The 24,711-nt window shown below is 41.9% G+C and overlaps 1 protein-coding gene across 3 annotated transcripts; it reads right to left on the bottom strand.

The window, feature by feature from the left end:
• Nucleotides 1-1,741: 1,741 nt before the first annotated feature.
• Nucleotides 1,742-24,424, bottom strand: grin1b (glutamate receptor, ionotropic, N-methyl D-aspartate 1b). 3 transcript variants are annotated; one of them, XM_030791458.1, is made up of 21 exons: nucleotides 24,176-24,424; nucleotides 22,383-22,517; nucleotides 21,580-21,756; nucleotides 19,812-19,874; nucleotides 18,870-18,967; nucleotides 17,952-18,073; nucleotides 17,136-17,310; nucleotides 15,955-16,099; nucleotides 15,381-15,467; nucleotides 15,120-15,255; nucleotides 14,469-14,596; nucleotides 13,846-14,010; nucleotides 13,357-13,475; nucleotides 12,838-12,950; nucleotides 12,551-12,699; nucleotides 10,990-11,147; nucleotides 10,182-10,343; nucleotides 9,542-9,651; nucleotides 8,853-8,998; nucleotides 4,890-5,000; nucleotides 1,742-1,807 (listed from the first exon to the last, which is right to left on the bottom strand). In XM_030791458.1, the coding sequence occupies exons 1-21, from the start codon at nucleotides 24,422-24,424 to the stop codon at nucleotides 1,742-1,744; spliced, it is 2,814 nt and encodes a 937-aa protein (XP_030647318.1). The 3 variants fall into 3 exon arrangements, with proteins under 3 accessions (XP_030647318.1, XP_030647319.1, XP_030647320.1); XM_030791459.1 differs by lacking the exon at nucleotides 4,890-5,000; XM_030791460.1 differs by lacking the exons at nucleotides 4,890-5,000; nucleotides 19,812-19,874.
• Nucleotides 24,425-24,711: the final 287 nt, after the last annotated feature.

The following is a 24,711-nucleotide window of genomic DNA, read 5'->3' as shown; positions in this document are numbered from 1 at the left end:
AGAAGTGCTATTCAGCGTTGTCACTGTTGTGGTTGTTCTTGTTGTTGTTTTTAAATATGTCTCAATTTACAATTATTTGTCTGGACTCTCTCAAACAGTCACAGGAAGAAAAAATTCACTTTGGCGCTTTTGCTAGTTACACAGTTGTCACAGATATAAGACTTCACCAGCACAACTGAAACCAAAGCTTACGGAGAGGGATAATTAAGGGCAATGTTGATATAAAACAAGAACGCTCCATCACAATCATATTACGTAATATAGCATTGTTAATATGTTCTCTCTTAGAATATATCTTATATGTTCTTGACGACGGGAAAGAAAAGAAAAGAGAAGAAAAGAGACGCACTGACAATGTTTTCGCAGCAAAAACAACAACAAAAAAAAAAACAATGACTTGCAGCTCTCGGCTTCTCGTCCGTTTCTTGAGTGGCACAGAAATAATTACACCGTATTTCAAACTGTGGAAAATGTGTTGAAATTCAACTGCACACTGGCTCAAAATATTGTGTAATTATACGACTGCGTCACAATGCTTTCAGTTTGCCCAAAGTATCTGCACTTTCTTCTCTCTTTTCACAATTCTTCCTTTTAGCTGAGTCACAGCGCTTCAGTTTTAGCCGAGGGATAAACTGCTACATTGTTTATCTTGATTTCAAGAAATCTCACTGTTATACGCTCGGGTCCACATGATAATAAATGAAAAAAAAAAATATTTTATGAAAATATTTTGAAAGAGAAATAAAAGATAACCCACAGTATTGTCTATTATGACCAGGATCACATTAGTAGAGTGAATCTTGGAAAAGGCAGTGAATTGAAATTTACAAAACACAGCAAATGTGCAACAGTGAACAAACATCACATTTCGCATCTGTACCATCATTTTCAGAGGTTGATTTCTCTTCTAATTCTACAATTTCTTTGACGTGGTCTTACAAATGAAACCATAGCGGTAACAAAAAAGAAAACTTGGTCACAGGCCGAACACGTCATCAATGTTACTAAAAATTCTGTGTTCTGAACACGCTACATATAACTATGGTGATCTCAAAATAAGTCGAGGTAGAAATACATAGATGACCACAAAATGATTAGCATATAATGAAGCTTATGTGTGATACAAATTGTGTGATAAGGTGTAAAGAAATCTACTCGTCTAAATCTTAAGTTCGATAAACTATTTTCCTTAATTATCAATCATTAACGTAGTAAGTTATAATGATAAGCTTTCGCTAACACTTTGAAAAAGGTACAAGCCCTACGTGAGGCATGTTTAAATACACAGGTAGCCGCAGAAAGCTTTAAAAAAAAAATAATCACAGAAATTCTATCTGTGCAGAAGAAGTTTGAGAAAGGGTGGGCGGAGAGGTGGTGGTGTTGGGGCAGGGGTGGGATGGTGTGGGGGTAAACTGGGGGGGCGGGGGGGAGGGGGGGGGGGGGGGGGGGGGGGGGGGGTTCTACGGGTATGTGTCAGTGCAGCGCGGCAGTTTCTGCTCTTGCGAGGTTTGGCACAGTGCGTTCGTGTGAGTATTGTGTCCAGGTGCGCTGACGTAGGCTGAAGCTCCTTGTGAGAATCGTTCCCGACGAAGAATGCCATTGGTTTGGATCGCGTTGGGTTGGCAAAGACGGTCTCAAGCGTCAGAAATACACCCCCTCCCTTTCACCATCATCCTCGCTCCATGAATTCATCCACCCCATAAAGTCTCTCTCTCTCTCTCTCATTCGCTCAGTCTCTCATTCACACCACCGTGCTTACGGAGGGGTCTGACAGATTCAGCTGGCCTGTTATGTCTGTAGGATACGGCTGGAAACGAACACAAAGACAAACAGACAGAAAGAAAGAAAAAAAGAAAGAAAGAGAGAGAGAAAGAGAAGAAAGAACAGGAGCAATGATTTCTTCTGTGAGATCTTACATAAACATATTCTCATATTCTGTATAATATTGATTCTTCTCCCTGTGCTGTTATGACCAACGTGTGTTCTTCACCCAGTAAAAGCAGTGTTTGCCTGTGATTCGGAATGGCCTTTAGCTTTAGAAAGAAAGAAAGAAAGAAAGAAACAGAAAGAAAGAAGGAAGGAAGGAAAGAAAGAAAGAAAGAAAGAAAGAAAGAAAGAAAGAAAGAAAGAAAGAAAGAAAGAAACAGAAAGAAAGAAGGAAGGAAGGAAGGAAGGATAGAAAGAAAGAAAGAAAGAAAGAAAGAAAGAAAGAAAGAAAGAAAGAAAGAAAGAAAGAAAGAAAGCAATCCTTCTCGGACTGTTCAGTCTAATTAGCAGACTGATCAAAGTCACTGATCTATTTCCAGATAGCGGCTTCAGGCTTCACAGTAGCTAGTTAGAGAATGTCGTTTCTAGGTTGAATTTCTCTTATATTTACTAATTCTATATGTTATGGTCTGAAAATGTCTGACTGACCAGATTCAGTCCTGAGTCAGTACTCCACTGCATGCCAATAGTTTACTCTACTCACAAGGAAGGTTCCAGTTGTAACTTTCACGGTGAAACATGAGAATAAGTGTGATTCAGTAGCACTGAATGCTAAAATCTAAAGTCAGAAAGGCAATCTGATTTGTGCTAGAAACCCTCTTTTTTTTAAGGAAGTTATCTGTTTATTATCTTCTTTTGTTAACAATGAGTTATTTGAGTCTCCCATATGAAAAGAACAGGACAATGTGTTTATGACTTGCAACATCGCAGCGGTCATAAACCTGTTCCGCGAAGTCAGTGACATCATAAATAAGAACAACGTTTGGGTTCGCATTCCGAATCGTAGTCAAACAGCGCCTCCTGTCTTCAGACAGGTGAACACACAGCGATGAGAAACAGATAAAAGATTCTACTCTACGACAAACCAAGGAGTCATGCTGGTAAGAGAGGAAAGAAGCAGTGTGACATGTGGTGTGGACACCGACATTAAAAAACTCCATTAAAATCCATTTATAAATAAACACTGATATCAAATCAAAATGATGATTACGATTGAGATGGGGACATATCAGTATAAGAACGACAGGTTTGATTTTGGGGTTTGTTTGGCTTCTTCTTTTTCATTCCAGCTAAATATGACATCTTCTCTCTGAACCTGAGTAACTAGGCCCTACCTTACTATATATCCTCAAAAAAAAAAAAAAAAAAGAAAGAAAAAACCTAGCTGAAAATACTTGAGACAGATTGCAGAAAACATTTCCTTGGTGATCACTCAGTTGGTGGGTATCAGTGTGAACCAAAAACCTTCAGAAAAGTGGGCTAGATAAACATCTCTTTTAAAGCCAGTTGGAGACACTTCAGGAATATTCTGGAATGTGTCAAACAAGTTCTTCGAATCCCCAACACCCAGCCCCAATTCAATCTCATTCATGAAACTGAATGTGTTGCAACAGAAAATTAACAAAGTTTTAGACTTTGTTAAAGCACGTTTAAAAAAAATGGTTTGGAATGTTTCTGGAGGATCCAGACTGCAAAGGAATGAGAGAAAAAAACCAAAACAAAACATCTAACCTAAATCCTGAGACCATACTGTGTAAGTCGGTTATTTTGATGTAAGTATTTGTTGAAAATCATTGTATAGCTGAGTTAAAGTTGGCCGAACAATTATGAAAAACTTCACAAACGCAGCAGGGCCTCAGGACGTTTGATTGTCTAAGCTCAGGTAACTGCTGACATCATCAAACTTTTCCTTCATCAAACACTTTGACAAGCACCACCTAAAACAAACAGCTTCATCACAAATGTTTAGCGCATCAGTAGTCAAGAACAATGTCCCCTGGATTGAAAATGCTCCTAATGGGGTCAGTATCGAACCCTAAGAGCTGACCAAGGCTTTGAGACAAATCACTGATCACGACTTTTTAATCTGGAAGTACAAAGTGTACTTTTGGGGGTTGCTGTATGCAGTTGTTGGCAGGTGCACCACGGAACAAGTTCAAACTCATTTAAAGGATTACAGGATTTGGGAGGAATGTCCAGCTCAAAGCGTTCGATACCATCTCGCCGACAAGAACCTAAAAAGAAACACAAACACTTGTAGAACGTTTCCTGGTATCGATTGCCAAAAATGTCCTACCGCTGGTAATACTGCAAAGAAATGAATTGGCGATTAAAAACAACCCAAAGGACCTTGAGCGAAAGGGAGAAGTGGAGAACAAAAGAGAGAGAAAGAGTGAGGGAGAGTCTGCTAGGAGGAAAAGTCAAGGTTAAATTTCCGAGGGTTTTAATTGAATGTCACCAAGACGGTGCATGAACCACAGAAAAAAATGGGCGAAATTAAAGAAAATAAAAAGTAAGGGTAAAAAAAAAAAAAAACCACACGGAAATTCACTTTGTTACAACAACAACAACAATAACAACAAGACAGAGCGGTGAAGTGAGACAACAAATAAATACATCAGTACAAAAACAGCAACGGCACAAAAAAATCGGGAACAAATTAAAAACACAACCAGGTTAGCCGCGGGAGAAAGACCAGTGCGGGCTGGTTAACGGGAGACTGACTACCTCACCTCCTCCTGTCGGGATTCAACGCTCAAATCCCCAAATTTCCCTTCTACTCTCCACCCTTGGCCCAACAGCTTTCCTACACCTGCCATCGTCTAATTCCTTTCCCAACAAAATGTCTGGGGATGGGGAACCAATGGCTGACTGACAAACATGTGGCCGTGACGGCAACTCCATGTGTGAGGGTGAAGAAGATTCTGGAAATGGAGGCGTTTTTTTTTTTTTTGCGAAGAGAGATGAAATGACAGGAAAGAGAGCGAAGAAAGAGGAAAAACAGGGAAGACTGACGGAAGAGAGAGTGATAGGTGGATAGGGAGAGAGAGAGAGAGAGAGAGAGAGAGAGAGAGAGAGAGAGAAAGAATAACAGGGAGGGTGTCGTTACTTCATCTCCTTACCGTGTCTTTGGACGACCTACGTCTCTTGATGTTGGAGGCCAGGGAGGTACTGATGGACCTAAAAGAGGCTTTCTTTTTTGGGTCGGGTTCTGCTCTACCACTTTTCCTATCCTAAAATAAATATACAGTGTAATGTAGAACAATTATTTACGTTCTTACGAAGGAGATTGTTGCTTGTTTTTTAAAGTCTCTAACTACCCAACACCCACCCTTATTACTAGATCTATGTCTATTCTTGCACTCATAATTTATCTTCATATGAGTGCTACTGGCTTTGCGAAGACTTTTTTCATAATTCATGAGATGTTCTTGTCAGTTCTCTTTCTCTCAAAGAAAAAAAACAGAAACAAAAAAATGTATCTAGTTTTCACTATCAGCTGTCATATTTAAAGGACATTAGAGTTAATATTAAAGTTAAATTCTTAGGATTCCTTTAGACAGAGGAAAACTTTGTATTACAGAACTCTAGTCTAATACCCTCTGCAACTCTACAGGGGAAAAGGACTGTTACCATGACAACCATCCACAGTATCTTGTACTTCAAAAAAAAATGAAAAGCGAAAAAGCATCAGCAAAGGAAATGAGCGAAATGCAAAAAACGATCAAGACGCTTTGAAAAGAAGGAAAGTAAGTAAGTAAGAAAGAAAGAAAGAAGAAAAAAAAAACGGCTTTGATTTTTGGGAGAGAAGTGTCACCGTTTCATGTAAACAAAGAATGAAGAACTAATTAGTAATTAAAGCAACACGGTCCCTTTGCATTATACCAGTGTCATGGTATAATGACACTCAAGAGTAAAGGAGGTGGTAAAGGGGGGTAAATAAGGGGGGGGGGAGGGCAGAACATTTTGTAGAAAAGGGAGGAATGGGAGGGGGGTGGATTCAACCAGAGAACATGCAGTACATGAAACCAAAAAAGGGGGAAATGTAAAATGAATGATATGACAGTTGTTGACCTTGAGTTGTTGACCTTGAGTTGTTGACCTTGGCCGGAATCGTCTCATGAGTTCATTTTTTTTTTTTTAATAAACTGGACGAGAACCTTCTGGCTCCAGGACCCATTTAACCCCTTTAATCCCTTTTACGACAATGGGTCATTCAGAACCACAGCTCCCTCTTCTAAAAACAATTCAAACCCAACTTTAGAAACTGAGATTTACACATTTACTGAGTACAGTATAAATATATGTGCACACATACTCTCAGTTTCTTTTAATTCATAGATCACTTTGAATGTCTTTTTTTCCACTGATAACATTGGGCTACACCATATTAAAGTAAAACTGTAAGTCTTGACAGTGACAAGAACGTTTTTCAACCGAGTTATGGGAGTTTGCACCAAATGGGTGGGATAATTCTTGTGCAGAGGAAAAGGTGGTCGTTTTGAGTCCTCCTGGTTCTTCTCCTCAGCCTCTCAAGACAATGCAACTCTGAAGCCAGAATCCTCCCAGAGTGCACCTGGGTCTCGATCTGCGCCCGACCCTCAACTCTTTGAAGTGCAAATGTGGCCGGCACAGATTGGACCCGTCATGCGTTGGAAAAGAAAGCAGTCAGGCGGACGGAAGCATCTGGGTGAAATCTGGCACTAGCTGGGTACACATGGCATATGCACCGGTACGGGGTTAAAGAGACAGTTCGCTCAGCTTTCAAATGAACTCGCTCCGCGCTCCTACTATTAAAAAAAAAAAAAAAAGCAAGCTTTCGAGTGCATTTCGAGAGAATTTCACAGATAGCGCTTTCGCCGGCAGGACCGTGAAGCATCAAACACGTTAGGCTAAATATAGCAGCCCCCCCCCCCCTCCTCGACGATATGCTGGCTGATAAAACAGCAATCGAGTTAATCTGCAAACTGGGAGAATCATCTCTTTAACCGTCACGGCCTGAAATGCAAGACTTTGGGTTTGAGGTGTCGTTCACGTACTCGGGCATTTTCAACACATACACTCACATCAATTCTTCAGACGTACGCTATGTTCATCCGTTTAAAAGAGACATAGCGGACATTTCATGTTGTTGGTGGCTTTGTGTTCACACTCTCTGTTACAGCTAATGCATAATCGGATCGTTTTAGAAATTCAGTCCCTCTTCTCCAGGTCAAACAGTTCTGTTTTCTGAAAAAAACGTAACTATAAGTGCCCTTCCAGCATACTCCACCGTGGGTGGTGTGGGTGGGTGGTGTGTATCACGCTGTGCTCTTTGACACGAGTGGGCCCGCATGCCCGTGAGCTGGATACGCACACTTAACCCCTCTGACATTTGGAAGATTGTATAAAACACATATGTTGTTGGTCAGCATAAATTTAAGATGCTCTCTATAAGCAATGTCCCTCGGCTACACCTCCTGCATAATATGCATTAGCATCCCTGATACAGAATGTTCTTACTGTGTCATAGCACGTACATGAATGTAGATTTACAGAGAGTACCGGAACAAAACTTAACAAAGAAAGGCTGTGTATCAGAATCCACCGCTTGCGTTTCACATTTTAAAGTGCTTGACTTGAAGCTCGGTATCAGGTTAGTGTTTTAGAGGTCATTTTCCTTCTACACATTCATTCATTCATTTATTTGTTCATTCGCTTCTTTGTTTGTTCATTTATTCCTGGGAAAATTCAGGAAAAAAATCATTTGGTTTTATCGGGAAGTCTTGGGTAAGCATGTTATGAAATAAGTTACATAAGATGGTGAAACTGCCCAATTATTAAAAGTCCAGCATCTAGCTTATCTTTATATGGATGGCTAACTTAGAGCACAAACGGAACTGGGCTGAAATGGTAAATCCAAGGAGACACGACAGGCAGTCTTGCCTGTCATTGGTTCATCCCATGGTACCTCCCCCTGACTCGCTGACATTAAGGCCCTGACCCGGTGTATGTGTGAAGGAAGACAGTAGGCAGTACCAGAGAGCCAGTGACCGCCACACACGCGGCCACGGAAGACTCTGATCTCCTCGGCAACCCTGCTGAGCTTTTCATCTGCGACAGAGCTTTGAGAAAGAGCACTTCCCAGCATGCATCAGCATGACACTGAGATAGCACCAGAGTTTCCTGCTGTGTGTATGAGAGTGTGTGTCTATGTGTGTGTGTGTGTGTGTGTGTGTGTGGTAGCATTACACTCTGTTTGCTGAGGGCAGGATGACCATCAGGCATCCTGATGCCATCAGACTGACAATGGAAGACGTGGGGGATTTGAAAGAAAAAAAAAAAAATCAATCCTCGGTATGGATTTGCTGAGCAGCCTGTTCCACACTTTCATGATTGGATAAAAAAAAAAACTATCGTTTCGATCATGAAAATGTGCTAATATAACAGCCACGTAAGCTGCATCTCAACTTTTCTTTTTTTTTCCCTTCAGTATTGCATTGTGGATGAGGTCTATATTTTTTTGATTTGTGTCTATACAGTTGACTGACATCATATTCAAAGCAGCATTAAAATAAAACATTGATTTAGGTTTACAAAAAAAAAAAAAAAAAGTATTACAAACATCTCTGTGTTAAAACTCACTAAACGTGGACTCTTAGCATCTGCTTTTTGACTCTGAAGTAAAGGACAAGTATGGCTTCCACTGTTAGACATTGTAGGACACAAAGAAAATGGAGAGGTTCAGTAACCCTCTGCCCTTTGGTTTACCTCATTTTGCAAAGGTCAACAGATTGACGTTCATTAATAAAGGATTTACAATTCTGTCTTTGACTGAAACATCAGGTAGCAGCCTGTTAAAGACCTCTGCTGACCTGTAGGGTCTTCACCTTTGACTTATTATTGACCAGTGACGGTGGAAAATCTATTGCTTAGTCATTCTTAGTTCAGTGGCACAAACCTACTAGAGATCAGATTTAGCAATGCTTGGATTGCTCTTGGCCTAGAAAAGAAAGAAAGAAAGAAAGAAAGAAAGAAAGAAAGGAAGAAAGGAAGAGAGAAAAACCCCAATCTTATTAAAGCCCGGACACAGTGGGCGACCATACCTGCAGGTTCTTCCTCCAGACGTTGACGGCGGCAAAAGCCAGCTGCATCTGCTTCCTGCGAGCGTCCTTGTGTCGTTTGTACGCGATCTCGATGAAGATGAGGAAGATTCCTGCGACGATGCCGCCTGCTACCAACATAAACACTCCTGTGGGGGAGGGGAGGGGGGGGGTGTTATGACAACTCTCTTAGTCAGACCGCCCCTTAAGCACATAAAGACACTGTCAGGATAATTTGGGCCACAGCCGGAGAGAGAGTGGGTGGAGCCTATGTACTAACAAGCTAACATAGCAATTATTAGCCCTCTTTCCCCCCAGTTTTAATATTATTTCAGCTCTGGCTGAAATTCATCTTGCGTTCAGTGAGCCCTGACCTTCATGGAAAACGTAGGGCAACAGACGGTCGTTTAATATTCTCCTCTACCCCCATCAACGAGGACAAAAAAGAAGCATTAAACCAACAGTGATTTTTATGGACGCGCGAAAATTGCGATTTCCTATGATCTGTTTTACTTAAGGTGAATAATTTAACAACACCAGTCATCCAAATCACTTCCCAAGGCATTACTATCCGCCTCACTGCCGCAAAACGAACTGCCCTATCACTGCCACGTAAGAGCCATTTATCTTACTTAGCTGACTGTACCTCGCCGCGACGTTATGTCTGAATTTCTATTAGGGGTGGATCATACCTGCCATATTCTCAAAGGTCAGAGTAGCTGGGGCGTTGCTTCTGGAGTCACACTCCTGGTAACGCACCCAGGTCTTGTCCAAGTCTTCCATAAAGCCATTCTCATGGGAGCTGGTGTGTCATGGGAAACGAGAACGCCAGAGGTCAGTCTAACGTCTTAAAGCAAACCCCTGACAGAAATGTTTTCATAGAGACCTGCAACTAGCAAGTTTTTACCAAGAATTTCATACTTAATTCATATTTGAACATTACAACTATACTGAAGGTGATTACTTGTTGTTATTTATCACTAACTTAATAGCTTATTAGTGGTAATTAATAGCTTATTAGTGGTAATATTTATACTCCCCAGCTGAACCATGATCTAATGTATATCTGTGTGTGAAAATAAACAAGTGAAATGCACTGATGGACAACGACAATATCTATCATACTAAAAGAAAGGAAGGGGAAAAGCAGAATGATGAGAAACACAGGAGTAAAAAGGAGTGCTGACAAGCAGTCACTGAAGAGTTTCAGGGGATTAGAGCAGTACAGAAGAAGAGAGCTTTGAAGAGGAGAGAAAGTGGAAAAAAACAAAACAAAACAAAACAAAAAAACCCAACTAAATAAACCATGCGAATGCTTCGTCTGAGGCCCACCTGAGAATGGCCAAAGACACGTTCTGTTTCCAGGGGCTGTCCTTACGCATGCCGATGCCAAAACCCGAGCGGAAGAAAAGCTCGCCCGTCGTCACCAGGTCGCACTTCTGCGAGGCCTCAAACTCCAACACGGCCGAGTCCCAGATGAAAGCGTGGAGTTTGCTGTGAGGAAAATGACATTAGCAATGCAGAGAGAGCACGAAAGAGAAACAGAGGGGGAGAGAGAGAGAGAGAGAGAGAGAGAGAGAGAGAGAGATGTGCTTTAGACCCTGTGGGCGTTTTGCCAGTACTCTGTCTCCTGTATGAAGCGTGTAAAACACAATGGCTGAGGAAAGCCTCTCTTTGAAGTCTTATTCCCTGCCCTGATTTATATTCAACATCAATGAGTTTTACTGAATAGAGCTAGCCATGGGGTTTAGTTTCATTCAGCTACATCCTCACAGAGCGAATGTTCCGGAGAATGATGCCTCGGTCGTTGATCGGGTTCCCAAACATTTAGTGTTTGGGGGAAAAAAAAGGCAGTGAATACCTTATCATATGGGAGAATTAAACACTGTTTGGAGACCACAGAAAGTTTTAGAGAATATGTCTGAGGATTTCTACTTAAGTTTTTCTTGTTGCTGTTAAAACATTTTGGTTATTTCCCCTTAGGAAGATCATTTTTACTCCTTTTTTTGAGTATGACTAACTCATCATTTTTGAGAGTTTCTGACAGGTTCAGTGAAGAGGGAAAGTGATTTTCGACGCTAGCACTCTAAATGACAACTCCACCGCGAGGCTAACTGCCGTCACCGGGGGCAACACTCACTTGTCGCGAACGGCCTGGATGGCCTCAGCGGCGCTCTCGTAGTTGTGTTTTTCCATGTGGCGGTACATGGTGCTTAGCTCAACTTGGCGCCGGAAGTAGATATCCACAGAACTCTGCTTCACCGTGGCGTAGATAAACTTATCTGATGGGTTTCGCAGCTAGGAGACCGGCAGGCACACGAAACAGAAATTTTAGTGAACTGCATCAAATAGACTCATCAAAACTGAGTGCTAAAATGTTGGTCGTTAGACAACCTCTTTTGTCACGAGTCTTAGACAAACCATGAGTAATGCAAGCATGAAGCTAGCCTTAGTCTTAGTTGAAAACATAAAAAGTGAATTTAAAGTCAAAGTGAGATTAATGAGCCGTTATAAGAACATTCTGATAAATGAGTTCATTAATTGCAGACCTCAGATAAACTTCTGCAGCAAAATCTGAAAGCTTACTATTGCTAAAAACACACCCAATGTTCTTAAGAGGCCTGTTTTAGTACATACTGATATTTACCAAATAACTAACTGACTAACTAAACCCTGTTCACAATGCTACATCTAAAAGTATATTCATATGTTGGGTTGATCTTTTTTTTTTTCTTTTTTTTTTTTAATTTTTCCCTTCATTGGACCATCGCGAGGCCATTAAGCAAACATGCACATTTTTAAGGCAGCTGCATTGGGTGAAAATGGGGGCTCCAGTAGCCCTGCAGCAGTGTGGGTTTAAACGCTTTGTTCAAGGACAGATAGGCTACAGTCTGAGGAAAGGCAGAGATATTAGAGCCAGTAACTCTCCAGCACTAAGTCCCAAATCCCCAAACGGGATTCAAACCAACAACAGTTTGGTTCCTGGTATGATGCTCCCTGTAGCTCAGCATTAAGCTACTGTAAATTATGCTAATCCTATGTTACTGGAAAGAGGTTTTCTTTTCTCTCTTGTAAAGCAGAAGCTAAAAATACCTCGGGATAGAATGTTATTGTCTGCATGCGACATGCTTAATTACACCCTTTCACTCTGTAACATGAGATTTTCAGGATGCAGTGATTAAAGGTTTTACTGGATGACAAAACTCCATAACTTCACTGAGGTAAAAAGACACATCACTGATGACTCAAGACAAACTGACAACAGGGCTCAGATCTCAACTTTTCCACTGCAGTGTCTGTCAGTATAGTTACATATAAGAGAGAGCAGTGTTTAAAACTTTGAATTGTATGTTGTGTGCTGCTGTCACCTGCTCCAGACTGTTTAAGACTTTCTCTTAATTATACACCGCGGTTGCTCCAAAGCTGATATGGCTCATTGCCTTTTGCTCAACAAACATTGTACTCTTTCTAAGCAAACACAGCTTACTCAAAAAAACAAAACAAAACAAAAAAGATCATTCTCTTAAATGTTCAGTGTACTTTTTCACTCCCGGTAAAACTTTCGGTATAGGCCTACTCTTTGTATTCTTTTCCTTATTCATGTTAAAAAAAAAATGCACAGTTGGTGGGTGTAAGAAGTAAAGGGCTTGTATGATGACTGTGATGGTTTGCGTGTAGCTGACCGACATCAGCGAACGCACCCTAGGGTCGTTGATACCGGTGATGCGCTCCTCAGGCCGATCCAGCACGAGGAAGGCTGCCAAATTGGCAGTGTAAGATGCGACTATGATCATAGCAAAACCTGCCCACACCATACCTAATATCCTCGCCGAAAAACTCCTTGGGGCTCCTGCAAATGCGTGGAGACCAAGAGAGAGAGAGAGAGAGAGAGAGAGAGAGAGAGAGAAGGTTATCAAACCAAATCAGTGTGTAACATAGAAGAGGCGTTTTCGTCAGAGACGAGATGTGGAGGTGGTTTTTGGCTCACCTTCGCCAATTCCAGAGTTCAGTAGTACTCCCCAGGAGAACCACATGGCGGAGGATAGGGTGAGGGCATCCTCTTCTTCTTCTTCACTATTCACTTTGAACCTTCCAAATGGGCTGCAAAAAAAAATTTAAATAAATAAATAAATGAAACCGAGAGAGAAGATTATATTAACCAGAGACACCGCAGCTGAGAGCTTCACCTCGTTCACCCCACAAAATGAAAGAGTGATGGATGTGCTAAGAGTGTCAAAGGACCAGAGTGTCCTCTTGTGACTTTCTCCCTGCTATTCGCCTCTGCTACACAGCTACCCCTGGTCACCCCTTTTCTCCTCCGCGTTTGCTCTCTTGAACACCAAATTAAATGAACCGAGGGAAGTAAAAACTTTAGGTCTGGACATACACACGCGTGTGCTTCGCGGTAAGGCTTCAGTTCAAGGCACAAACGATGGTGGGCTATGTATGTGTGCGTGTGTTTGCGTGTATGCGTTTGGGGTTTTTTTTTTGTTTGTTTTTTTTTTACCTGAACCGGTCTAATAGGTAGAGCATCACCGCCACAACATGGACCGATAGACCCACCAGAAGCCACAGGGTGCTCTGAAATGGCTGCATGAACGAGTCCAGCGTACTGCGTGGTATTTCCTACAATAACACAACACATGTGTTCAGACGCCTTCCGCGACGACACCCCACCCACACAAACACATGGACTTCCATATGGAGCAGAACAGAAATATTCAAACGTTTGGCAAAATTCGCTGGCGTATTAATATATGTAAAGCTATTTTACGTTATGTAATTCCACGGCCGAGCGGATTGGTGTCGATGGAAGCTGCGTTTGAGCTACGCCTTTCAACTTCAAACAGTTGGCGTGTTGAATTTCTGACTGCGTTATTTACCTGAGCAAGACCCCAAGACTTTAGAAGAACACCTTGAGAGTCTAGAGTACGATCGTATAAGTGTCAGCTTTTCTGCTGAGGAAATCTGAAATGTACGTCTTAATCCGCTTTACCTTTTTGACGAGTATAGTGAGGCCTTGGTACTTGAACGGTTTGGAGAACTCTATGTACTGGGCTCGTTCATTGTTGATGGTGAGTGGAGCCACGATCATGTCAGCCAAACCACCCAGGAGCTCCCCCATCATGCCGTTCCATTCCTTCTTGTTGCTATTATTCACCTGGTAGAAGAAAAACAAAGCAAAACAAAACAGAAGGTCACCATTGCTTTCTGAAAAGTGACAGCTATGAGATCCCTATGGCAACCGAGTGTCTCAACATTCCAAAGTTTGTTGGTGATTGATGTCAAATCGCTATGGGTTTATCCATGGGACATTCTACGCGATTGGCACAAGTCTTATCTTGCTTTGTTGCTAAGGTCAGCGTCAAGGCAGCGCGTAATGAAGTGCTGTTGTTGATAGCTGTTTTTCTCGCTGATGTGTTTTCAGCGCTGCACCTCGGCACAGGAGTCGAAACTACACTGCTACTGAAATATGGCTTGATAAAGTTCCAAACACCACAGAGCCACAGGATGAATTCTGAGACGGCGCTGGACTCTAGTTTAACCTTGAGGAAGACAAATGCCTTCTGAGAAGGTATTGTACAAAAAAAAAATCAATAAAGTAATCATATTACTCACGCGCTCTTGAGTGCCAAATTTCCCATCAGCGACTAGGTGCACCTCGTAGGTGAAGTTCATTGTCATAGCCAGCTTGATTAAGAGGTCGATGCAGAATCCATAGCAACACTGGGGCACTATGGGACGTCCTGTTGGGTGGGGCAGCAATTTCAACCATCCGCAATGGCCAACCAGACATCAGTTAAATTGTGCATATAGCCCAATCAGACTATGAATGTTCACCTCAAACTCAGAGCAATTACAAGCTCCATATTTATTTATTTATTTATTGATTTATTCATGTGATGACTTCGACCTCTCCCCCCTCCAATTCCACCATTCAGAGATCGGCGTCGCCGGTCTACTAATCACTGGCCTATCTGCTCATTATCTCTCTCGCCTGCTGTCACCTGCTTCTCCCTGACTTCTCCTTGTACTTATACCCCTTGCCTCCAGTCTTTCTCTGCGAAGTCTTCACCTTCGTTGTGATTTCTGAGCGTGCCCACTGTATATTAGTTACTGCCATACCCTGTTCCGTGTTTATGCTTTACTTTGTGTTTGTTTGTTGTGGAATCTACCCCCACTGGAAGACGTTCAACTTTTCTTTAATTACATCTGCACTTGCGTCCTGCTTTTTGAGGATTCTGACTATTTATTTATTTATTTATTTACCTGGAATGGTTTCATTTGGGCCTGTGCAGATCACTTTTTTGATCAAGACTCCATTCACCGTGTACTCTTCTTTGCAGGTTCCATCTCGTAAAGTTGGTTTCACATACACAAAGGGCTCTTGATGAATGGTGACAATCTAGCACAGACACAAAGACACGACCAAGACCGGCTTGTTTTTACCACGTTCAGGAAAAAAAGACAAACAAACAAAACAGTGTTTGGAAAATGGATGACAGCAACAGAATGATTTGATTTATGAACCTTGAGTCTGGTAGACATCTGATAACCTCTTGGTTTCTCTGTCTCTCCTCCAGGCCAGATGATCTTCCTCTGAGTGTTCATCACAACCTTTAAAAGCAATCCAGAAAAAAAAGCGGTTTGACCTTTGTCTGGGAAAACAAGGTCTCCTAATCTCCAGACAACTGTCAGATTCAGCAGTAAACAATATTTCAAGAATCTGGCTGAAAACATTTGGAGCAGTGTGAAATATCTAACACAATTTTTAGATGCTGGGGGGGGGGGGGGGGGAATAGTAATATCTTTCTCTGTTCCCTTTTCCCTTGGCTGCCAAAGTGTTTAAAGATGTAAATTAGCTGTCTAGGTCAAGATACTTATGGTGTTTCTTCAGCACCGCGGGAGTTTGTCAAGCTTTGATTGCCAGTGTCAAGTACGTTGTGAAACACAGTGAGTAATCAGAGCTGATTCTCCTCTTAAATGACACAGATAAAAAAAAACAACCAAGAAAAAAAAGCAGCCTTGTGTCTAAAGTGGAAAGGTGACTGTGAAATTCTTAAATGAACAATGAATTCCGAGGGAGATGGAGCAGATTTCATACTTGCGAGCCGTTGTAGACGCCCACTTGAACCAGACGGGTCTTCTGATAGTTGAGGATACTGTAGTGGGCGAACCTCCTGTCTCCATCATCGTTAAACTCCACGCGGCCTGTCAGGCCATCTGGATACTTGGATGACATCAGCACGCTAGTCCACCAATGGAGGAGGGGGGCAATAGAGAGAGATGTTATAGAATCCTGTTATATTCAAATGCTCCACTGCAGTGCCCGCTGTTTCATAAAAAAACAAAACAACAAAAAAAGCTAACACAGCCAATGTCAGTCTGACTGATCAAAATGTGAATTTTACAACATTCTGGAGCATAATGGACAAGTAAGAAATAATTAAACTGAGAGGAGACAATTGTCTCGCTACAAAATACATCAAACACTTCCTTTCTTTTGAACCGTGTCTTTTGTTTGAGCTAACAATTTATGAAGACTGGGCAGGTATTAGCAGTCTCAGTTTGTACGTCTAACTTCCATCCTCCAGTCCATATTTAGCTCAGCGCTCATAAAGCAGCAGAGATTTTGAGGTGACGCCATTTTAGAGCTCTGGAATTGGGCCATTGACACTGACAGGCAGACATAATGGATTGCCTATTCTTAGGATGTCAGGATCAAGGAAAATACCGTAGGCCGGAGATGTGTTAGTGAAGCGGAACTCACCAAAGAGTGGAAATGCAAAAAAAATAAAATAAAATACAAGTGAAAAGAAATGTCATCATGTCCCCAGGCAGGCTTTAATATGCACGTATCATGTCGTTTTGTTCAGGAACCGATGGAAGATAACTCTTTTCATAAGATTACCCTCGGATCTTTGAATATCGTCAGCCTGTGCCTGAGGTGAAACGGCTCCGTTGCCGTATCCTTAAAACGAACAAGCTACAACTACGTTTCAAGCATTTAATTTATGAGCTCTCTGAGCATGAGGTTCGGTTAATTTCATTATGGTAAAATAAACCATTGTGAGGTGAACCTTGCCAAAAAGCATATTTCCCACAGAGCAAATTATCAAGGGTGCACGTTGTGTGTTCTTTCAATATTTTTGCTGTGTAAAAATTAAATAAATAAAGGAATAAAATCACACGCTCCTCTTTGCCAGCAGCAGCAGTAAATATATGGTAACGTATGGGCGGCGGACGGTTGAGCGTCTGGGCGCCAGCTTTCACGTCTAGCCTCACCGTTTAAAAAGCGGACCGGTCTTCCAGATGTTCGTGTTGCCGACGCAACCTCGCGGCGGCTCCGTGATGTTCTCCTTCTCGAAGAGTTCTTGGATCGACTGCGCCACGACTGCCACTGCGTCGTAGATGTGAGCCGTCTCATTCTTGCCATTGATTAGTTGAAGGCCCAGCAAGCCTGTCCGGTTGACAATATTACAAGGTATTGGATATTGCCTATCGACCGTCTTTTCCAATCCACAAGAGCCGTCAAAAACGTGCACAAACTGTAATTACGCTCTATGACAAAGAGCCCTAAAGACAAGAACAAGAGTTGCTAGGTAACGAGAGCTAGAGCTATAGGTGAGAACATTGACGTGGAGGTTAACATGGGTATGTGTAAGAAGCCAGGACAGAAAGAAAATGCGTTTGTAGCTTACCATAGTGTCTGAGTAACACGTCAATGAGGACGTAGCAAAGCACCACTTACAAATAAAGTCATGACTCAGCCAAACCAGTAAAATGTACGAGCAATTCAAACCAATATGGATTACCACAATCTCTATTGCATCATTTGCTGTCTACTGAAAGAAAAAAAACACAGACTACAAAAAATGAAACAAATCAAACGTTAGACAAGTAGCACAATACAATGAGATATCACTTGTTTTAAACCTTTAAACATTTTCATGTTTAAACGTTTAAACAGTCAGTACACCACAAACACTGATTAGTCGATGTGTAGCGATATTTAATCATATAAAGCAGTTATAGGCCAACATGTCCAATCTGTTGTACGGTCTGTGAGAGAGGCATGGCGGTAGAGGGAGAAGTACATACCATCTGGAGCTTCACTCAGAGCTTTACCAGTCATCTCCCTCTCCCCAACCAGCCAAACGTAGCCGGAGCCAGTCATGTTGAGCTGCCTCGCGGCTTTGTAAATAGCCGCGGCCTCATCTTCGCTGTGGATCGGACGAAAAGCGACGTCAACGAGTTGACTTTTCTCTCTTTCTCTCCCCCCAATTTTTTTTTCTTTTTTTTTGGCATTTAGTTCATTTTCAGTTTATGGAATAGATTGAAACGCTTTAGAATGGAAAATTATTCATGAGAAACGGTTGGTTATTTACATTCGTTGACTGAAACTCACTTAAAATTTGACCTCAGCTGTGGTCACTTCGCTAAATGAAGAGATCCACATGTCCTTCAGTTTGTGTTCTTTCCCCACAAATAGCTGAGAGATTGATAGAATTTGTTGGTTTTTTTGGAGGGGATATTCCCACTTGGTTTTTCAAACTTAGATGAAAAGCTGAAAGAAAAGGTTACCTCAAAAACCTGCAGACATAGAATGCCTCCAGGAAAAGGCCCAGATGTGTGTTTCCTAAGTGCCTCCCACATAAATTTTATCCCTGAAATGTGAAGTCGAGCTTTCTGCATTCCAGACTGATATGGTTTGACAAAAGGGAATATACCAGTGATGGCTTGTTGATTGTGTGAAAGTCAAATCATCCCACAGCAGAAGTCACCATGATGATTTGTCTCTTGGCAGCGTTTGTTGCCTTGGCATTTAACAGGTATTAACTGGTATTAACCACCAACACTGGGTGATTACAAATGCTTGAGGGCTGATAGAAATTCACACCGGTTTACGCCAACAACGGCTTTTCCTCCCATGCATACATCAGACTGTGACCAATCGGATTACTCTCTCAACCGGACAACCCGCTCAGTCGGCCAATGAGAAAAGAGAACGGAGCCTACCTGGCAGAGAGGATGATGACGCGCGCCTCCAGTTCCTTGGCCTCCTGGAGCAGTGCCGTCAGGTTTGAGTCTTGACTGAACAGCAGTACCTTCTCTGCCTAGAATTAGGGCCATGACATTAGTCAAGTAGCCTATACATCCCCAACCCTGAACCATACTCTCTCCAGCTCTTTTTCGCCTCTCTCTCGCTCAATCTCTCTCTCTCGCTCTCTTTTTTTTTTTTTTTTTTTAGGGGTTGTAAAAATGGAGGAAAAAAATGTTTCCGAGATAATCTGCTTAACTGAAGAAGAAAAAATAATAATAATAAGCTTGGAGGAGCAAAAAAGTTTTTGCGTTTTTTTTTTTTTTTGTTTTTTTTCGCATGCAAACTGAAGGGAATCAAGACTCCGAGGAAGAGCGTGCATGTTAGAGGAAAAGGGAGAAGAAGTTTGATGCAGCCGGAAAAATAAAAAAGAACGGGTGAAGGAAGGAGGGAGCAGGAGGGAAGTGGTGGTGGTGGCTTCTTTCCCAAAAGAAAAACAAAAAAAGAAAAAAGAAAAAAGTAATAAATGTTGCAGAAAGGTGGGAGGTAACATCTGGAGTGTGCTGGTCCCACATAACCAGGTATCCACGCTTTTTTTTTTTTTTTTTGGTCAAAAGAATAGACTTGCAATCTTGCTGGCTTCAACGCATGCATTCCTTTACACAAAAATCAAAATAAAAAAGTGGGAGAAAGGGGGGGCGGTGTTTCTCTGGTTGATTTTTTTTTTTATATATATAACACAAAATCCATTCCCGATTGAAATAATAATAATTAAAAAAAAAAAATTCAAAACATAAAATAGACGTGCTACCAGGATAAGGATATCTCTGGAATCGGTTGTTGACTGATTGGATTGGTTTCTAGCTGCTACGTTCAGATTCATTGTGGGGGGGCGGCGTGCATTGACCATGCAAATATACCTTGGGTCCTCGCTTGTTGTCATAGGACAGTTGGTCGAGGTTTTCATAGTTCCTGTTTTTACTCTGATGAATAATGTGCACAGAGAAAATATGCAGACACAGAAGAATATTATAAACAGTTATAAATGGTGTGCAGTAAAGCATTCCAACAAATCTCCACTTTTCTGCTTCAAATTGGAATCCCTAACTCTGGGGCTTGCAAAAACATCAAAGGGACACCGCAGGAATACATATGTCAGGAGAAGCCTCTTCACACCATTTCCGCTACCAGCGGTTCTTTTTCTCACACTTTGCTCATGGTTTCACTGAGTGTGGGAAGTTTCCTATTTTTTGCCTTATTTCAACTACAGTCCTTTAAAAATGCATGGCAGTACATAGCTTCAGGATGCTTGATGTTTTAAGACGGTTAATAATGAATAGTAATGTCTCCTAGCCTTGACATTTGCGTGCTTAGAGAAATGTAACTGTCCCTAATAACCCGTCTAGACAACCATCTAGTCGTCACGGGAACATCTCTAAATCTCGATCTCGCGCTGATGATCCAAGCCTCTCTTTATTTCTGTCAACCATGACAAAATGGTCTGTCTCCAGTATTCCAGTGCCAAGCATGACACAGCGATAAGGCCCAGAGACAAAAGTTTTATCCCTGGACCATAATAACCCAGCTGGAAAATAATTACTTATAAAAGATACTGTAATAGCATTAATAACTATGCCCTTTGGTGTCATTATCAATACGCAGTGCAGATAGAATGTGGTCAATACATTCTTCATCAATCATCACATGACATTCCCAGAAACAAAATGATTAGACTAATGGAACAGCTTTGGGGACAGCTTGGTAATATCTTGTAATAGCCAGACACTGAAGTGATGCTCCCTCGGCCAGCAAGCTAGAGCTACTCAGTATGGCTTTTTATAGCAGCACGAGAATATGCACGTAAAATCAGTCTGCCTCGCAGCTAAGGACTCAGTTCCAACAAAGCTACCACAATGTCACCACAATGACATTTGGACTGTTTGAAAATTATGCGTAGCGGTAGCAGTGCTGCTGAAATGTATCCGTTATCCATAATAGCTTATACGCCTTATTTCCTTCTTAGAGCCTCAGAGCAGTTCTTAGCCATAAAAAAAAGACAAACAGAAGAATTTTTCCACTTACATGAACATTACAGAGCACAGCTAAAGACAAAACGACATTAAACGTATCATTTACTTTCCCACAGGAGCACCTCATCCACGAAAATGCTGATAAATCTTTACAGAATTCCTAACGCTCCCATGGCGGGGTTTATGCAAGATGTCAGCACGCGTTAGTAACTAAGACCGGCGGTGCAACTGAAATCTCCTGCGAAATAGACTGCCCGCTATTGGTTCGGAAATCTTATTCTGCTATTGATATTTTGCATAGCCCCAGGTTAAAGTCTCTCATTTTGCTCCTTTTGTGGACTGACACGTAAGAAATTTGACTATGGCAAAAAGCAAGGTGAGATGAGTAGAAAGTACAAAGTTTTGCAAGTAAACCACTTAAGACGCTGTTGATGCCACTGGCATAAATAATGTTAGCCAATGTTACAAATGGAAAGAAATGTGTTTACAGAACAGAAACGAAAAAACAGTTAACGTACATAGAGGACCTTTGAGGTACTGATTTTAACAGGTACACGCAGACGCTCACATTCGCACACATACGCACGCAGGCGCACGCGCGCTTCTCACACAAACACAGCGCGCGAGAGCACATGACCTGGCAGGCCACGTTTCTCACCTTGGTTTCCCGCTCTTCAAGAAGCGTCTCGAGCCTCTTCTGTGCCGCCCTGCCCTCGTGGTCGTCGCTAACGATGAGGATAATATGATTCCAGCTGAATTCACGCATCATGTCGAACCACACCTGGGCTTGGTGGGAGTATGGAGGCACCGTTCGCAGGAATGAGAGATGGATACTCTGCGGGAGGGGAACCGAACGCAGAGGTGTTGGTGATTCTCAGGAGGCAACACAAAGCCCTGAAGTCTGAGTCTATTAAAAATTAATCACTCAAAATGTAATTAATCTAGCAACGGATCTGACACCTATTTTTGCTGTGTCAACACAGCCAGAAGGCAAACGTGGTGGTCGTAAAACTATTAGCCTCACAGTTTTGGAGCATTTTCACAATGAGAACACATAATCATAGATCAAAACATCATACATACTTCCTCATAGTAGACTACGTGTGATTATACAACTACATTTCGCCATAACATTACGTAAGAGCATGCCTTTTGATGGATATGAAACCGACACGGGGTAAAAGCCTCCGGATCCCTGCCATCAAGGAAAATAAAAGAGTATGTGCGTTATCAATCCTTTACCACAGCGGTTTGAAAAAGAAGTCTCACACCCAAATCCCTCAGTGAGCATGTTTTAAAAAAGTTAACATCATTGACAAATGATGTGGACAGACCGCAACTGTAACGGGAAGGAGAGACCAGACAACGCAGGCAGAATCTCAATTACAGTCCACCGTGAACTTGAGTGGTATTTGGAGGACGTTTCTTATGCTGGCTGGGTACAGACTATCGCTTACTCACCTTGTCTGAATAAATAGACATGCGGGTGGTGAGCCCCACCACAGGGATCCGGTAGAAGCCGGCGGTGTAGGACACGGGCGTAGGGGTCAGGTGGTCATTTGACTGGGGCGGATGGCTCACCAGGATGGCATAGACCTAAAGCAGAGGCGACATAAGGAAAGTGTACTTTAGGTTCGACTATTTATTTAACGTTTCCTCTACTTTTTGTTCTTGTAGAATAATAAGGATCATAGAGGGATTATACTGTTGCCTTATGGGAAAAATGCTTGGTTATTGTCACGTTTTCTGTCATCATGACTTATTCGGTTGCTTTGCTCAGTGATGCTGGGGGACGTTTCCATTTAAAGTGCACAGCTCTAAACAACGTTCATCCTTTTCTCCCCATGTGCGTTTGTGTGTGTGTGTGTGTGCGTGTATGTGTGTGTGTGTGTGTGTGTGTGAGAGAGAGAGAGAGAGAGAGAGAGAGAGAAACCACTTGTGCCATAATCCCTGTTGATACGAGTCTGTAATCTTCTCTATCTACATCGCTGTGCAAATGTTTTGGCCGCCCATCCCTCAATCAGAACAAAGCAGCTGTTATCTGTGGCGCTGACGCCATGTTGGCCTCGTTTCACGTTTAAAAGAGAGGTGGTGGTTACTTGCTTGTGCCACGGCACGTTGACACGGGAGCCGTTAATATTGACATGAATGTTTTAGGCCGCGAGACAGACACTATCATTATATGTCACAGGCTTCACTGACTAACTCCACTGCTCATCGAGGGTATTCAATCAAGAGTGTCAAGCCGCTTCGCTGTCCCAGTCTCCAATCATTGTCCTGGTGATTCCATTAGTGTGTAAGGGAGCTTTACTCAGCATGGCAACACACAGTCCTGCCTTACTAATGAAGCTTTAGTAGACTTAATTCAGTAAAAGCCCGCACTGACCGTGTTAGCAAAGAGATTTTTTTCGTCCTTTTTGAGAATTTCTTCAGGCGTTTTTCCCCTCATGCAAAAATGAAGTAGGCTATGCCACTCATTTTGCATAAGGTTACATTAAGTAATTCATTACTTCCAGCTTGATTCAATAGAATGCATTACTCAAATTATTTCGGGGGCTGACAGATTAGGACAATTTTCTGGTTTGTTGATTCCTGTCATTTGCTGAATGACTCACGACTCTTTCCCTTTTACTATCTCAGAGCTAGAGATTTACGTTGGAGGAAATTCACGACGTAGTTTCGAAAATACACGCACATTGAACACAAAGCAATGATCGAACTATAAAACATAGCAAAACAAAGTTCTCGATATTTCCAGTGAGATAATATACGTACCTTTACTATATTTAATCGCAATGGTCCGTGAATATTATTCGAGATACAATAGGTATATCGCCATATATAAGAGACACTTTTTCTGGCTACATTAAGTGGAGCTGAATAAATTCACCTAGATCAAAGCAACAAATGACTGCACGTAAATTATTTAACGTTTTAAGCTCTGTAACAGTAGACTATGAAGCAAGAATATTAAGTCAAACAAAGCAGCGCTGGGGTAGCTCTGCTCAATCTCGGATCCTACAGGTAGAAACTGGTTTGGTTGTTTTCTCTCTGAAGAATAATGACCTTTTCCCTACATTAAGGTGTACTCTGCGAAGTCTGTGTATAACTTGCTTAATATTTCTGTATTACCATAATGAATCCAATTAAACATCTCCTTTGTGTTTGAACCATTACACTGGCATTATGAATGTTAGATGGACATTGGACATCGGAGATTGTGTGAGTTCCTTATATAGCCTAGTAACATTTACCTGATTTGAGATGAGATCTTCACAAACGGATAGTGCCATCTGAATTGCGTTGGGCTTGTGGGTTACTGAGATCGCGTTCATCTTGAACTTCTCTTTCCCATATATGGTGTTTGCCTGAGTGACCGCGTCCTTGAACACTTGTTCATATCTCTTTTGGCTCAGAACTGCCCCGATATTTACAATCTTCGGCTCACAACCACCCCTCGCACAAGAGCAAGAGATGAAAAATGCGAGTAGAAAGAGACGCATTTTCTGTCTTTACAGTAAAATAAACCGAACTCAGACCGAGTATCCTGTTGATTAAGTGTTGCGATGACCGTTGATTAAATAGCCACGATTAACCGATCTCCCACAAGACCGCGTCCCCTCAACCTTGTGCGGAAAGCAATACCACCGGAATGCAATTAAAGTAATCTGCTCTGCGGAGGAATGCACATGTTTCCTTCTGCTTGTCACTGACCTTAAGCGAAATACATTTCTTTTAAACAAAATCACAGTTACAGTTTAATTCGTTTGTGCGTGTTGCTATTTCTCTC

The sequence above is a fragment of the Chanos chanos genome, chromosome 14 (genome assembly GCF_902362185.1).
Source record: "Chanos chanos chromosome 14, fChaCha1.1, whole genome shotgun sequence".
NCBI lineage: Eukaryota > Metazoa > Chordata > Actinopteri > Gonorynchiformes > Chanidae > Chanos > Chanos chanos.
The sequence above is the reverse complement of the archived record's forward strand: the minus strand, read 5'-3'. Positions and strand labels throughout refer to the sequence as shown.

Excerpts from the sequence above, each read along its gene's own strand:
- grin1b (XM_030791458.1), bottom strand. The coding sequence starts at position 24,424 with ATGCGTCTCTTTCTACTCGCATTTTTCATCTCTTGCTCTTGTGCGAGG. Across the intron at positions 17,311-17,951 it reads TCTGAGTGAAGCTCCAGATG|GCTTGCTGGGCCTTCAACTA; the intron begins GTATGTACTTCT and ends TCAACCGGACAG. Across the intron at positions 13,476-13,845 it reads TCACTATACTCGTCAAAAAG|GAAATACCACGCAGTACGCT; the intron begins GTAAAGCGGATT and ends GTGTTATTGTAG.